This window comes from Buteo buteo, chromosome 10 (genome assembly GCF_964188355.1).
Source record: "Buteo buteo chromosome 10, bButBut1.hap1.1, whole genome shotgun sequence".
In the NCBI taxonomy this organism is placed as follows: Eukaryota; Metazoa; Chordata; class Aves; order Accipitriformes; family Accipitridae; genus Buteo; species Buteo buteo.
Genome location: NC_134180.1, coordinates 41,206,774 through 41,221,768, shown reverse-complemented (window position 1 = coordinate 41,221,768; position 14,995 = coordinate 41,206,774). Strand labels below are relative to the sequence as shown.

Here is a 14,995-nt window from a genome sequence, read left to right as displayed (position 1 = left end):
TGAGTTCTGTCTTTCACTCACTGGTTTAGTAGATTATTGCAAATGGATCTTTTAAATGTGCTGCACGACTCAAGGCACAACTAGAGAATGAAGTTTTCTGAGTTCAAACTCTGCCTCTCCTTACTCTCTTGACTTCAAAGGTATTTGAAAGTAATATATTTATGTGGTTCCCTTTTGCTTTCAAATTTTTTTAAAGGGTGAATGGTATTTGTGTCTTGATATTAGAAGCCACACTGGAATTATTTCAGAGTTGTTATTATGCCCTTGAACTATATCAAAGGCTTCCAATGAAAATCAGAGTTAAGTTGCCATTGGGTGAAACGTCTCCTGTGGACAGGCAGAAAAGGTGTAATGCTAATATGACCAGTTTGTTATACTCTGTAAGAATAACTCCTGTTGATATCATACCAAGCTCATGGCACCAAAGAAATTAGTGGAATGAATATATTGCAACGGGCTCTTAAAACCTGAGCCTTTTCTGCGTATGATTTATGCTTGGATAAAAGAATATTACAGCATAGACATGAAGAACATGTATGTGTGTCTGTATTATTTTCTATATTTTTGTAGTTCTAGAGGCGTATGGGTATTCTGATTATCTGCACATACTCGGAAAACACATGATTTCCGGTATACACAGTACATCCGACATTTTGCATATCCGTAGGGATATAGCAACACAAAGGTGCAGACTAGTTGAGGTTTCAGGTGCAAAAGCAAAATATCAGATAATGTGGAAGTTGAACTTCCGCTAGCAAAGTCATTCAACCTTATTTCCAACTCTGTATTTTATAGAATTTAATTGTTAAAAAGTAAAGAGAGGGGCCTGGACAATATTATCTCTGGACAATATTATTAACTTTATATTTAATAACACTAGTTTTATAGTCCCTGGGATGTTGATTGCAATATGCAGGAGCCTTCTTGTACTTTATGCACTGCACTGCTGGGGTCTTAATGGTTTCAGTGAGGTTTTGCAGTTTATATTTCAGAAAGTTAAATAAAGTAAGGGAATGGTTAGAGTTCCAGTGTTGTACTTGCAGCTTTCTGTCTCAAAAGTGTTTGCTACGAGGGTTTGCTTTTGTGGTGGCTTCTTCCTCATAGCAAGAAAGGTTACATACTTAATCTTTTAAAAATAAAAGTTTAGAACTGACAGACTATTGTGTAAGAAAAATACTGGGTTGGTTTTTTTTCATATTGGTCTTAAGGACTTTGGAGTAGGGACAAAAGCAAAAAGAGTTGGTTCAGTTTGGGGGTAAGAGAGGAGAGGAGACTGAACTAAGGTATTATTTCAATGAAATATTCCAATGCAGCCTGCCGAGTTTCTGCTCAAATGGCATGTTGGGATATTAACTTAGTTATTGCTCTGTGTTTGAGTGTCCACATTCAGGACAAGGATACTCAAAAGAGTAATGGTGCTGTTGACCCAGATTTCCTTATGATGGAGGAACTGGGGATGGAAACACCAAATGAGTGTCAACCCCAGTCCTAAACACAAAGTCAAGGGTCAGTGGCGATGTTTGTGCTTGGGGAGGGGTAGAGGAACTACGCTGCTGGCAACAAGGCCGTGGGTACATCTTCTCTATGCTGGGCTGTGGAAGGGGCTACGTTTGCCCCCCCAGGAAGGTTTTAAGGTAGCAGGCTCCGTCCCTCTAAGTGCAAAATATCATGGACGGGACAAGCGACTATTATGCACAGGGATTATCACGGTAAAATACGCCTGCTTGTGAGCTGCTCTAACTGCAAGGTTGTGCAGCTCTCTTGCGTGGAAACCCAAGGCCTGCCACGCAGCTGACAGTTCCACAGCCTGTGAGCAGAGATCCAGGAGGGGACGTGAGTACCTGTGCCCTGGGCAAGTAACAGAGCTTGTGGAAGGAGTAAGATCTCTAAGTCTATGCACTGTATGGTTCAGCTGGCTCATGAACTCCCTGCTTTCCCCCATAACTTCTAGCTGCATACCCTCTTCAGGGTTATGGGAAAGATAATAAAGCTTCTGAGAAAGTGAAGAAGCTGTTCTTTTACCCCTGTGCTAAAAAACCTGCTTGACTCATCTAAACCATGGTAGGGGGAAGGGGCAGAGAGAACAGTGGAATATGGTTTAAAGCTGTAGCAAGTTCACGTGGTTGTGTCCAAACACTGGAACTTGAGGAGCTACAACAAAGCTCATGAATGACCTTGCACTGTGGCAATGCTAAGCAGTGTCATGTTCATATAGGGATGGATTTTATAACATCGAGACAGCTGTTTTCATGTGAAAATAGAGATTTTAATGTAGCACTATGTCGTAAAATTGAGTAGAAAGACAAACTGAAGCACTGATAATTGTTTCCTGCTTTTGTTATATTTGTTACCATCGTTCTGATTGCCATTATTATCACTACTTTGGTGGGTTTTTTTATGTCAGGGTATTCTGAAATGTATTGGTTTGGAACAGTCCAACTCTACCATGTTTTTATTTTGTTTAAGGTTTGTAATGACACATTTTATTTTGAGTGATCATATCCATCAGATCTCAAGAAAAAAATGGCTGCTTCCTAGTTCAGAAGAATATGCAAACAGGAGCTTAATTACATCACTTAATATTGACCAAGAGAAAGAATAAGATGAGCTTGCCAGCTCATTTCCAAAGCATGTTTTGTCCTTTAAGAGGGGAGGGTATGACAGAAAGTTAGGCAGTGCAAAGCAATTAGCATCATTCACATTTTATGTTGCGCTAGCATGGTGCTCTAGCAGCAAAATTCAAACATTCTTTGAATGGGTTAATAAAAGAAGAAATACAGTCGGCATGCAAGAAAAAGGTTTCCAAGAACAAGCCAAAATATGTCCCATTCTTCTAAATTTATCACAGCCATGTCACATTATCCTTGAGACTGCCAGGAATGTCAATTTTTTTGCAATTTAAAAAAAATATCTCATTTAGCACCATATGTTTGGTTAATGTGCCTGATATATCCTGCGTATTCTTTAGTCCATCCATTTCTAATACTCATTTTCTTTTTTTCCCCCTTGCTAAGCCATATGTTACAATGCTGGTCATTCTATCGAAGCTTCTTTCAGGAGCTGAGAAGGAGAGCGAGGGAACTCTGGTTTAATCACCCAGAAAAAAATTGAATCTGATACTACAAGTCTCACTCTTAGGTAAGTAGTCTCAACACTTGAGTTAGCATTGTAGGTGCCCGGTGCCTATGAAAATCAGGCCACCTATGAGATGGCATGGTGTATATTAACAACTGTGAGGCAGAAACTAAGATAAATGACTAAATATGGAATTAGGTGTTTAATTATTGGCACCCATGTTTGAGACTCTTGGCTAGTTTTAAAGGTCTTCTGTTTCATACCTAATGAGTTTTAACACATTTAGTGGTCCCCAGTCTGCAGCTTCCCCTCCTGTGTTGCTCAGGGATGCAGGAAATTAAAAAGTTAAAACTGAAGCTACCCCGGGCAGAGCCCAGGGAGGATGCTGCTGCCTTGCACGGTTTTCCTCAGCATTGTTCCCAAGAGCTAATGAATACTGGGGACCACTGCACTGAAGACCAGATTTCGGCACTTCACATGACCCCAAAGAAGGGGTAGTGCCAGCTCGTAAGGACACCTCTAAGTCCCGATTCTCCTCTGTCTCCTCTCTGGTGCAGGGCAGCAACAAATTACAATATCCCCCAACCCGTCTCAGCTGCGCTGGCCGGTGAATAGGGAATGGAGCCAAGGATCCTCCCCGTTCCCTGCCTCTTTCTATCCATCTGCTCCAAGCAAGGAATAAACAAGAACAGCCAGAACACAACGGCTGGGTAACCCAGGTGGGGTTTAAAAGTGTTTCTTACTATTCTGTGTATAGGACTGTTGTCCAAATCACAGTCACACCTGGCACTTCTAGGAAACACAGATTTCATAATTCAGGTCTGAGTCTCCTCTGAATGTTATTTAGAGTGCAAGAGAAGAAAATCAGACTTAGTCTATTTTCATCTTAAGGCAGCTTTTAACTACAGAATAAATGGAAAAGTTAATTGCTAAATAAAAAAGAAAATAAAGGGATTTGTGGCATAAAACGCAGATGGAAGTCTGAGTGGGTGTGTTACTTTAACTTAATGTATGTGTGTTCATGTGATTCTATACGTATATGTATGCCAAACATGTATGGTCTTAGCCTGCTCCCATTAACATGAATGCGTTTTTTTCACTGGACAGAGGGAACCAGATCAAAGACCATGATGGTGCTAAATGGAACAAGATGTGTACTTTCATATTTTTTTCCAAAAGGAAATATTAATTTGACATTGGTTTTTCAGTTAAAAAGAATTTTAATTGCAGTACACAATAAGCAGAAAATTCAGACAACAATAATCTTGAAACTGTTAGCAGCATTATATTTCTATCAAGGAGTCTGTGTGCCTTTTCAACATTAGAGCTTTCTGAATTTTCATTAATTTGGCATTTCCCTAAACACACAAGTTATTTTGTTCATTCCACATCATGCATCACACCCTTTTGCTCAATGCATAATGCAAGCGTAAATGGGATCCTTGTCCTTGAGAGACTCTGGTTACTGGAGCCATTGCATGGATGTTGAAGTCCCGCAGTAAGACTTTCCAAAACTCTGCACTTCGCAAACCTCCAGCCCAAGTTTAATCAGTGAATGCACAGGAATACTTCATGTTCCTCATCTTCTAAGGGGCACTGGAGCATTGTGATGGTTTTAATTCCTCTACCTCCTTATGTTTGCCAGTACTAGAAACGCACCACATAAGAGTCTTCCTTGAGTACAGCTAAAGATCTTCAAATTTTCATGTATGAGGCTGATATATATTTAAATGTACCAGAAAATGATGCGTGAGAATTAAATGCACAAATCCTTCCCAGAACAAATAAATATCTATGAACCTATTTTCCATATACCTATGCACCTTACTAACAGAGGTACTGAAATTAAGATTAACTTTGATGGAGTGAATGGAGTCACAGCAGTGTAAGAGGAGAACAATTTCCCTTCTCTCAGAATCTATAGCTATATCTGTATCCATACCTGTATATCCATCCAATTTCACTTGATTAATTACTAACATCATTCTGACTGCACACATCTTAAACAATAACTCCACCTCAAGCTAGCCACATTGGTAGACCAGCTAATACTCATCTCCAAAGACGACTTTTGGATAATTACCCCAATATTCCCAGTAGCTCTCTGCCACTAGACTCTTGATGGAGATTTATAACAAAAGCTATGAATGAAATATGGTCTGGATCTTCATTCTCAAGGGACACTATGAAAAGGAATCACGGAAGCTCAGGTATTACCAGGTGGACCATGAACTCAACAACATGCAGAACAAATAGATGATGCAGAAAAACAAATTGGCTGTTGAAGAAAAAACTGATATATGGGAAGAATTTTTCCAGGAATTTTCATCCATCTATGCAAATTATTCCAGCAATTTCACTGAAATCAGTATCAACAGAAATGCTGATCAACTGCTTCTTTTTCTGGGGAATTTTTAATTTCAAGCTTCTTGAAATTTTGATGGCTACACTACTGTCAGTCATAGTAAGTCTGTTCTACTTAGTGCTGAGCAAACTTTATTTGTCATCAGCTGAGATATGATCACACTAACTGCCATCCATCAGTTTACTGTATTAGTTGCTCCAGTATACACAAAATAAAACACAGATGGAAATTCACTCATCCTAATGAAGTGATGAATGAAAGTTCTGAATGGAGACTTGCTACCCTGGTTGCATTCTGAGTTACCATGATCACTGATTAACTACCTGCCAGTGAGTACCTCGCTTCACAAGACTAAATCCAGCTTAATAAACAGTGATTTTATAGAAGAAAAATGAAAGCTCCCCCTCTATCCACTTATCAAACTACTGCATATGCATCACCAACACACACAACCAGTTTCCTCAGAACTCGACATCTGACAGATCATCAGGAAAACAGAGCTAATCTATCCGTACCCATCAACATCGTATCATAGGTGACTGCCAGATACTTAAGAAGCTATCCAAAAGAAATGTCACAACTCTTTTTCAAGACACTACAAAAGAAATGTTCCAAATAAAATAAAGCAAATGCACGTACAAGTAAATGAGCCAAAGAACTTAATAAAAAGAGATTGATTAAAATGAGGACCAGAATGTTCAAAAAGGACTGAGAGAGAGAGGTGCCAAAGGCGCATTAAATGGATTCAATGGCTTTAGGTTATAAATGCTTTTGGACTCCTCAGCAATTTTTAGCCAAAAATGATAATTCAAGTTAGAATCAAAATTCTGATGTCACTTAGGAAAAAGAAGGCTGAAATTTCTCCTTTGTAAATGAGCACTGCTCCATTTACAAAGGAGAAATATCAGTTTATACTGATGGAAAATCTTGCCTACAGGATTTTAAAACCGAGCGCTACAATATTCACCATTATTTTAAAATCTTACCCCATTAAAATCTGCGTTAAATTGTGTGGTGCAATGTTCCCACAGAGTGTACTACCTTATCTGTTTGTATCTTATGTTTACAGCATCATCTGGATTGTTTAGATCTCTTAAGTTAACCTTCTTTCCTGCTTTGTCACCCAAGTCGTTCTTTCAATAACTAATAAACTAGTACTCAACATTTTACCAATTTCTTCAAAATACAATTTTATGAGTTTTATATTTAAAAACTTTAATGGCAGTGTAATAAACAGCAAGATAACAGTTTAATTTTCCCTTTGATTTAATGTTAGCTTCAGTATCATTTTGCATTGTATAAATATATATTGTAATAAGAAAAAAAATATTTCTAATGACGTCTTTAGACATCTCGTCTAAAATTCATGACTACATTTGTTTCATTTCAAATGCTGTTTGAGAGTTTTTCAGCATACTTGGCGGATTCAATATAGCAGCAGGGACAAACTGCAGCCATCCATAGGAGAATATACCTTTATGTGGGTGCTTTGGGGATGGAACATCTATAGCTGTAAGGCAAAAAATGCCATCATAAATTTGGATGGCATTTACAAAGCCCTCTAAAAAGTCTTTGCATATGATTATAGCTGAGGTATGATATTTTTGCAAGTAAAAGACCCAGAATAGATTTATGTTTCAACTATATCGTCCTGAGATGCATATGGATGCTAAATTGCAAGTGATACTAAAGGGAATTTTAGTAACTGAAGAGGATGGAGTCAAATTTTCTGGTTGGTTTTTTTTTTTTTTTCCCCTCAAAAATCATTGCTCATTATTTGCATGTCATCAAAAGATCATTGGGTATCCAGGCTATATATAACAATGACGGCTGCTAAACGCCGAAGGCATGAGATGGAGATGGGTAAATATGCAGATTTTTTCGACCTGTGACCTGTTACTACATGGTAATGTTCTTAAATGACTTTTATGATGACACGACTAAGTTTGGTGTTAATATCGGTTTTGAAGACTTAATTGGTATACACTGCCGTTGAACATATGTTTTAATTAATAAAAGAGCTGTCGTCAGGATTGAAAATAGCTCAGGTAATTTACCATGTACTGTAAAGTCACCTGATTTCTGCACAATTTGAGGTGAAGAGTTTATACATTATTCCAAAGAAAGAAAGAAAGAGTTGCAAACTGAATTCATGTGCATCGTACCAAACTGAAATGGATTTATAATTTGACAGGTCAAGAGTGTACTCATGGAACTGTTATGTATTGCTATCCAGTGGTTCTTGGTATTTTTACCATATGACTGCCTAGGTTTGACAGTCACAGGACTGAACAGTCATCTCGTTTCTCCGTAACACAAAAAATAATTTGTAGCTGACCTACGGCTGCTGTGCTCTTTTACTGGAAAGTGTCCATTGCCAGTTGCACGCTGGTGAGCGCCCGCTGGAATGGCACTGCGGACCTGCCACCGGCAGCTCCTGGGGAAGGCTTGGCAGAGACTTAAACTCCCAGGCAGCAGGGACTTAAACTTGCTTTCCAGCAGATCGGCTCTCAGGCAGGTGATATCAGATAGGTGAAATCGGCCTCGTTTTTCTGCATTCCCAGTGGCTTTAGCATTCTGGGAGGAACAAAGAATCCCCCCGGAAAAAATAAAATCTTCCCGTCGCAGAGAAGACAGAGCACAGCAGTTTGGCTTTGGCATCGTTTCCAGAGGAGCCGTGTATGACCATGCCGCCTGCAGGTCTGCTTGTGTGATCTGCCCAACACCTCTCTCATCTACTGAGCAATTTAAAACACATCCGACAGAGAGGCAGAGGGTTCGCAGGGAAAAAGGGGAAAAGTCCCTGTAAGTTTCATGAAAACAGGCATGGGAAGGGCAGAGGTAACATGTAAGTGCTCTCTCCAGTGCTGTCACTCTCGCAAAGTGCCTGGCACGAGCTCTCTCCTTACTAGGCACTGGAGAACCCACACAAGAGGGACACCTGGTACATCCCCCCAACCAACACAAAAGGTCTATGCACCGAGAACAAGAGCATTGGCATTGTTTGAATAAGCACACCCACCATGTAGTGCTCCGCGGTGTTCGGGGTTTCTTAGATATCCTAATTTTATAAAAGAAAGTAAAAGAAGAAAAAAGAAACAAGGTGAGAGAGAACACTATCATATTTTGTAGCAAGCAGGATACTGTGTGAAATCTTGGCCCAGTGAAGTGATAAAGGGGAAGCTTTCAGTTTGCTTAAGGGAAAACTTACAAGCAAATAGCAAAACTACCAAAATACCACATTGCAGAAAATGGGTGCATTTAGGTTCAATTAAGCTGTAAAAAGGAAAATGGCACTTTAGCTTACAAAAATGAAGGGACAGAGGGAGCTATCAGAAGCAACTTTACAAGATTTGTATGCATGAGGATGCTGCTTCACTGGACCAAGAAAACTACAGTATGGGACAGGATTTTTCTTTTATTAGACACTTTGCTAGATAGCTTTGTCGAACCTCAGAAACTGCTGCTCTGGCATTATGAAATAATCCTACATAACTTGATCTCATGAGCTTAGGAACACAGAGAAATAGCCATGCCAAATCAGATTACAGGGATCCACCTAGCCCAGTATCCTCTCTCTGACAGTGGTAACTAATGGATGCCTAGAAAAGAGTAAAATAAAAGACCAGGGAAAGCATACAGTGATAATTCTCCAAAATACTCTCCCAGACTCCAATGATTTGTGATTCAAGGACTTCTAGGACAAAGCTGATATCATGGTATTGAAGATACTCGAATCCAAATGCACAGATTTACACCCCCCTCCTCCCCTTTTTTGGATTTCTACCCCCATGAGAGTTCTACTAGTCACACAAAAAAGGTTTCACAGTTTGGTGCTGGCAAGTCCAGTGTTCTTGCCACTAACTCTGAATAAGCTAACAGATTTCAAGCCCAATGATGTTATGTGTATAAGAGCATCCAACACTTTTTCCTACGTAAAAAAGTGACATGTGTGCTGAGGTGCTCTAAGTGTATATACTTTGGGAGATTTTATATATATTTTTTTTTTCTTTTTTTTTTTAAATCAAGAATCTGGCTGTAAATTGATATTAACATTTTTCAGTATATGTGTAAAACACATGTTTCAGAAGAATAGAAGAGAGAAACTGTCACTCACTGGGAAGCTTTAGAGCTATCTGGCTCCCTGGGAAACTGCATGCAACTATTCTGGTGTCCAAGGGTTTGACCAGTGAGTTTCCTCTTCCTGCAAAGAATGAATGCAGAAGTAACAGAAAGTCTGAGGGGGAAGATTTTAGTAAATGGCTAAAGATACTCCTATTCTGCCCACTCCAGCAGGTAGGAAGCAGGTGGTGGTGGTGGAAGAAAAAGGGTAGGAAAGGAGAAACGCCTAACTTCCCCTCCCAGCAGCTGGCACAGGGGAAGGGCAGGAGGCTAACCTAGGAGAGACTCACACACTCACAGCTCAGCCCTCTGAAATCCCTTTGTGATGCTGCATTGATATGCAACGATGCCGACAGGTCATCGCAGTCCCAGCACTGCCACACAATGTCAGAACGTTCTGCTCTGATTATCTGGGGTCTTGCTGTGACTCCCTTTCAGGATGGAGCATGGCTCACCGGCACTTGGTGATTGAAACTTAGCACACTGGGGTGGCGTAGCTTCATTAATGCTGCTACCAGTAACATAAAAATCCCGTCTGCCCAGATAGGAACAGTGACTTCTTAAGCATCATGCTTATTTTACTATCCGCTTTTCAGGGGAGTTTTTCTGAAGTTTTAATTTTCTAATTGAATTGGTGCCTATATGTGAATTTTTTACTTCATTTATAAAAAGAATCAGTAAAAGTAAGGGTCTTAAAAAAAACCAAACAACAACTTATCCTTACATTTTTGAAGGCATATTGACTTTGTAAGAATCTAAAGGCAGGAGTGATATATTAGGGAGTCCCTATAACTTCACTTAAAGCAAAAATTAGAAAGTGATCGAAAAGTTTTATAGAGGAGAGCAGAAATATAATTTTAAGCCTCTTAAAATTGCCTGAACTGTGAAATCAAGTAATGAACACTAGAAAAAGATCTGTCAGCTGGAATCAAAGCTTAGACTAGTCAGCATTTTCTTCCTAAACCTTATTATGGCAAAGATTTTTCATCTCTGCACTCTGTTCATCCCAACAAATAAACTGACTTGACCTCCACCTGTTACTCAGTGAAGTCTGCTGTCATCTTTGACTAAACCCTATTCTTTCCCTTCAAAGCCCTCTGCACCACTGAGAAGGTGGGAAGACACAGCTGTGCACTGATTCAGGTTGATACCAGTTCATAACCACACAGCATTTCACAGTACAAATTACAAGCAACAGAGGAAGAAAAAAAAAAATGTAGTGCCAATGAATTCTGGAAGGGGGCAACATTTTTCATCAATTTAACAATGAGATTTTCATAGAAAGAAGTTCTTTTTTTGTGTGATATTATGAACTAGCATTTGAGGCAAGAAACATTTTGCTTATGCCATAACAATGAACCTGTGCTAGCACCACATAGGAAGAAGTGAAGAACATAATGGAAGCTATTTGTGTTTCTTTTATATTTCATAAGTTGAATGCATTAACTGTTTCAAAGAGGTTCAGCTCCAAATGCATGTAGGTTTCTAGACTTAGAAACAAGTCACAGCTATATAATGTAACATTGCTAAATAAAAAAAAATAGTATTATGGAACATAGAACAGCAAGATATGTCATGAGGAAAACTGTATAGCTATAGCAGTCATTTCTTCAAATATATCATCACGACAAAACCACGTAAGAAGCTTTCTAATACAACGACATATCAGAAAAAGCCATTTCATATAAAGTTGGACTTCTCTGGGTGATTAATGCTACGTTCAACAAAGGAGACAGTGTCTGTCTAATTACATTAAATACTTATCTTCTAGGGATTGGCAGGGTGTTTCTGCTCAATGTCACTTTTCATGACAATGTAATGATAGATCCGTTTACTTACCAGTGCCATTAGCAAAAATTGTACTGTTTTCTCAACTGCCCTCATATCACGAAAATATTTGATTAACACACTGTAGCTTATCTAATACTCTAAGCAACATATTCTGCATAGTTTTCTCTCTATTAAAAGAACAAGATTACAGCTTGTAAAATTTTTATTGCACTCACACAAAAATAAATGAATAATGTGTGATATAGTTCAAGTATCTTACTAGTTCACAAAACAGGTTTAGTTGATTTAAAATATTAACTTGTACTTAAAATATTAAGATTTTCGGGGAAACAAGCAAACAAACAAAGTCATTACTCTGAAGCACTACTTGCCGTCCAGTCTTTAGTTATTATTTCCTTTTCATTTCAGCATTTCAGCACATCTTTTGAAACTTTTAATACCATAGGAAAAAAAAAAAAAGCTTTCATTCCTTTGCTGAAAAATAGATATGGCCATCTCCCAAGTCTTTAAAATTCACCGCATCGTGAACTGACTCTTCAGAGTCATGCTACTGTGCCAACATACAAAGAACAATAAACCTCTGGAAGAATGTACACAGCGAAGGCAGTTTATATAGTAACAAGATAATTTCATAAACCTATATTGAAGAGAAAGGCTGTGATGTAACATTCTAGCAGTATATATCAGCTACCTGATATTTACTAACAAGGTTAAACTACTATCTGTTTGTCTCAGCACTCTTCATAATTCACTTTTTAATGGATGGACAGGAAAAGTCAGCAGTGTATGGCACAGATCATTTTAGAAATAGAACAAGACAGCTTACGGCAGTATCTATTTCAAAACATGCTCCATCTTTTCATACGATCACATCAAAAGTCTATACTTAGCAACTACAATACTTCAAATCTACTCATAAATCCTTTGAGGGGTGGATTTCTATTTCTAAGTAAAACAGCAAATTTGAAAAACAAAGAATCCTGAGGAGGTGTCCCTGTCAACTGGTACCATGTATAGTGCATTAGTTCTCATCTTCTTGGTATCTTATGCCTCTGCAGGAGAAGGCACATGGGAAGCTTCCTTCAGTGAGGAGTTAGGACATCAACCCCATTTTGTTACAGCTCCTCACACTGCCATGAAATGGCAGCAAGAACATACCCAAATTGACTCGTATTAGGCATAACTTGACACAGCAATGCAGAAACCAAAACTGTCTTTTAAAATCCCATGCAAGTGATTCTTGCAGCGAGAGAATGACACTGCAGCCAACTGCCACATATGACTCTCCAAATTAATAATGGATTTAGGATATTCATTCCCTGAGCTGCGAGGGTTCGGGGTGTGTCTGCAATTATCTAGATATAAGTCTGACACACATTATCCTTCTATCAATGTCATTTCCCTTAGTAGCCAACAGATTATCAGCAGCTTTGTGATATTCCAGGTGTCAAAGAAGAATTAAAACCACAACAATTGCACAAACAAAGGGACAAAAGACGGGATACGTGTTTCTAAGCCCTGCATATCAATTTAATATGTGCAGCTGACAATGATGCAAATGTCCTCGGGAGAGAGGCAGCAAGATCTGTGCCCAAACATACACACACCACCGTCAGCAAGATGGCAGGGAACAGAAGCAGTAGGATTCCCAGCCCAGGACACATGCCTCAGCAGGCAAAGCAACCCAATGAAACAATCCTCTGGTTGGGGAGAATTTTGGAAGCACCTGATATGGAAAAGGGCCCTAAACAAGCCAGATGGTACTTTTAGCTGGCAGCAGAAAGTAGGAGACAGCCAAAAACATTACAGCATTTCCCCAAGAGGCCAGCAAATCGATTTTTAACCATTTTTTTTTTAAAGTGATGCTATGAATATAAAAAATAATGTTTCTATGCATTTTTAAATCGCTAATTTTATGAATAATACACTTAAGAAGGCAACAACTGGAAGAGATGAGAAAGCAATGGTTTTTCACTTTCCCCGGGTGGTTGTATATTTGACATCAGGTTTCTATTCAGTCACTGCCACTGTTTACTCTACATTAAGTGCCAGTTTTTGTTCAGGGTTTTCCACATAGCATTAAAGAGAAAAATCCTGCAAAAGTAGAGAATCATAGAATCATAGAATACCAGGTTGGAAGGGACCCCAAGGATCATCTGGTCCAATCTTTCTTGGCAAAAGCAAGAGAAATAGCACTGTAAAATCACAATAGCACAACAGTTCACAGGACACGGGAGAAATGTTGTTTGTAAGACTGCTTTGCCCTCTTAAAACCTGTCCACCCCAAATTATTGGGCTTCTAGATGATCATTTTTTAAGAGAGGGCAAACTATTTAATACTTACAAGTTCCCATTTGGCTAGGGATTTGCATAATACATACAGCTGGTTTGGGGATCTTTTAATTTTTAAATTCTCCAAATGGCCAGAATTTGGAATTCCACCTGGATGACAGGACTCTTTTCAGGAATCAATTTAATGTCAGATGTTGAACCTTTACTTTGACAGTCAAAAGCAGCTCCTTGCACATCACGTTTAGATTAGGTGTGGCCGAGCGGTTTTCACTCAAGGAATGGGAGATGTAGGTTGTAAGGACTGAAAGGGCAGAGCGAGGCAGAGGAGTCATGAAACAAGTGCGAATGGCCATTACCCTTTGCTTCAAAGATGCACCTCACACCTAGGATTGGCCAAGTTCAGAGCAAGAGTCAGGATGATGCTTTACTTTCATTTGCTGTTATTTTGGTTAACAGAAAAGGCAAGCCCTAAGACAGGGTTAAATCTGGACTACTTCCAAAGTGCTTTCTCCTGTTCAGAGCAAGGTAGTGCATTAGCCTGCTGCATCACAGATAATACTCCTGGAGACAAACGTGGGCTGCTGTAATAAAACGGGATGTTACACTGAGTACAAAGGAAGATAATCCATACATTTATATTTTTCAAATCTCATTGAATATAAATCCTTACTTTAAAAAAAAAAAAAGTATTTCCCGCCTATAGATGGAACCTAAGACTTTGCCTCCAGCCCTTGCTGATATAAAATAGTCCCATTCTTTTCAAGGTTACTGCTCTTGGACATGAGGATTGCAGGTACCATCTCACTTTGCTGGCTTTTGGGGGCTTGAAGATCCGCACGCAAATCCCAGCGAGCCAAATGAAGACTATGCACAAAACAGTAAAACAGCCTATAATTTTCCAGCTAATTTTAGCAACAGGATCTCTTATGTTATGCTTTTTGGTGTATATCACACTAAAAATAGCAGCAACCATTGATGTAAGGGAATAGCAAAAAGGATGATCTCATTAGGACTGTGGGCTGTGCAAGAGCGGTGTGGGCAAGCAGAGCTGGAGGATGCTATGGATTACCCTGCTCTCCCCTGAGCAAGATACCAGTGAACTCAGACTAGAACTGTAGCCAATATCCGCACTAGATGAAGATACTGCTGAACTTCAAGTCTTTGTGGAGCTGGAAAATGAAAGAAAATTAATAGTACTTAAACAACATCCCTTATTTAGCTGCAGTGTCCTTATTACAGTCACTCCAGTGGGGCTCGGGGTAGCACTGCATTTGTGCCATATGGATTATGGGTCAAGGTTACAGACTACCCACTTTGGGTGAACAACACAGCTGCTATCACAGCACACAT

At 39.2% G+C, this 14,995-nt stretch overlaps 1 protein-coding gene across 12 annotated transcripts in view; it reads right to left on the bottom strand.

Annotated features, from left to right (window-relative positions):
• The window catches only part of NFIA (nuclear factor I A), a 257,785-nt gene that overhangs the window by 54,878 nt on the left and 187,912 nt on the right, over positions 1-14,995 (bottom strand). For 5 of the 12 annotated variants that reach the window (XM_075037240.1, XM_075037239.1, XM_075037241.1 and 2 more), the window contains 2 exons: positions 9,558-9,644; positions 8,463-8,501 (listed from right to left, as the gene is read on the bottom strand). The exons of 5 other annotated variants lie outside the window; for them this stretch is intronic. In XM_075037240.1, the coding sequence (XP_074893341.1) occupies positions 8,463-8,501; positions 9,558-9,644 (126 nt within the window). The remainder of the gene's footprint in view (positions 1-8,462; positions 8,502-9,557; positions 9,645-14,995) is intronic. 2 more of the 12 variants (XM_075037246.1, XM_075037242.1) reach the window with 1 other exon arrangement.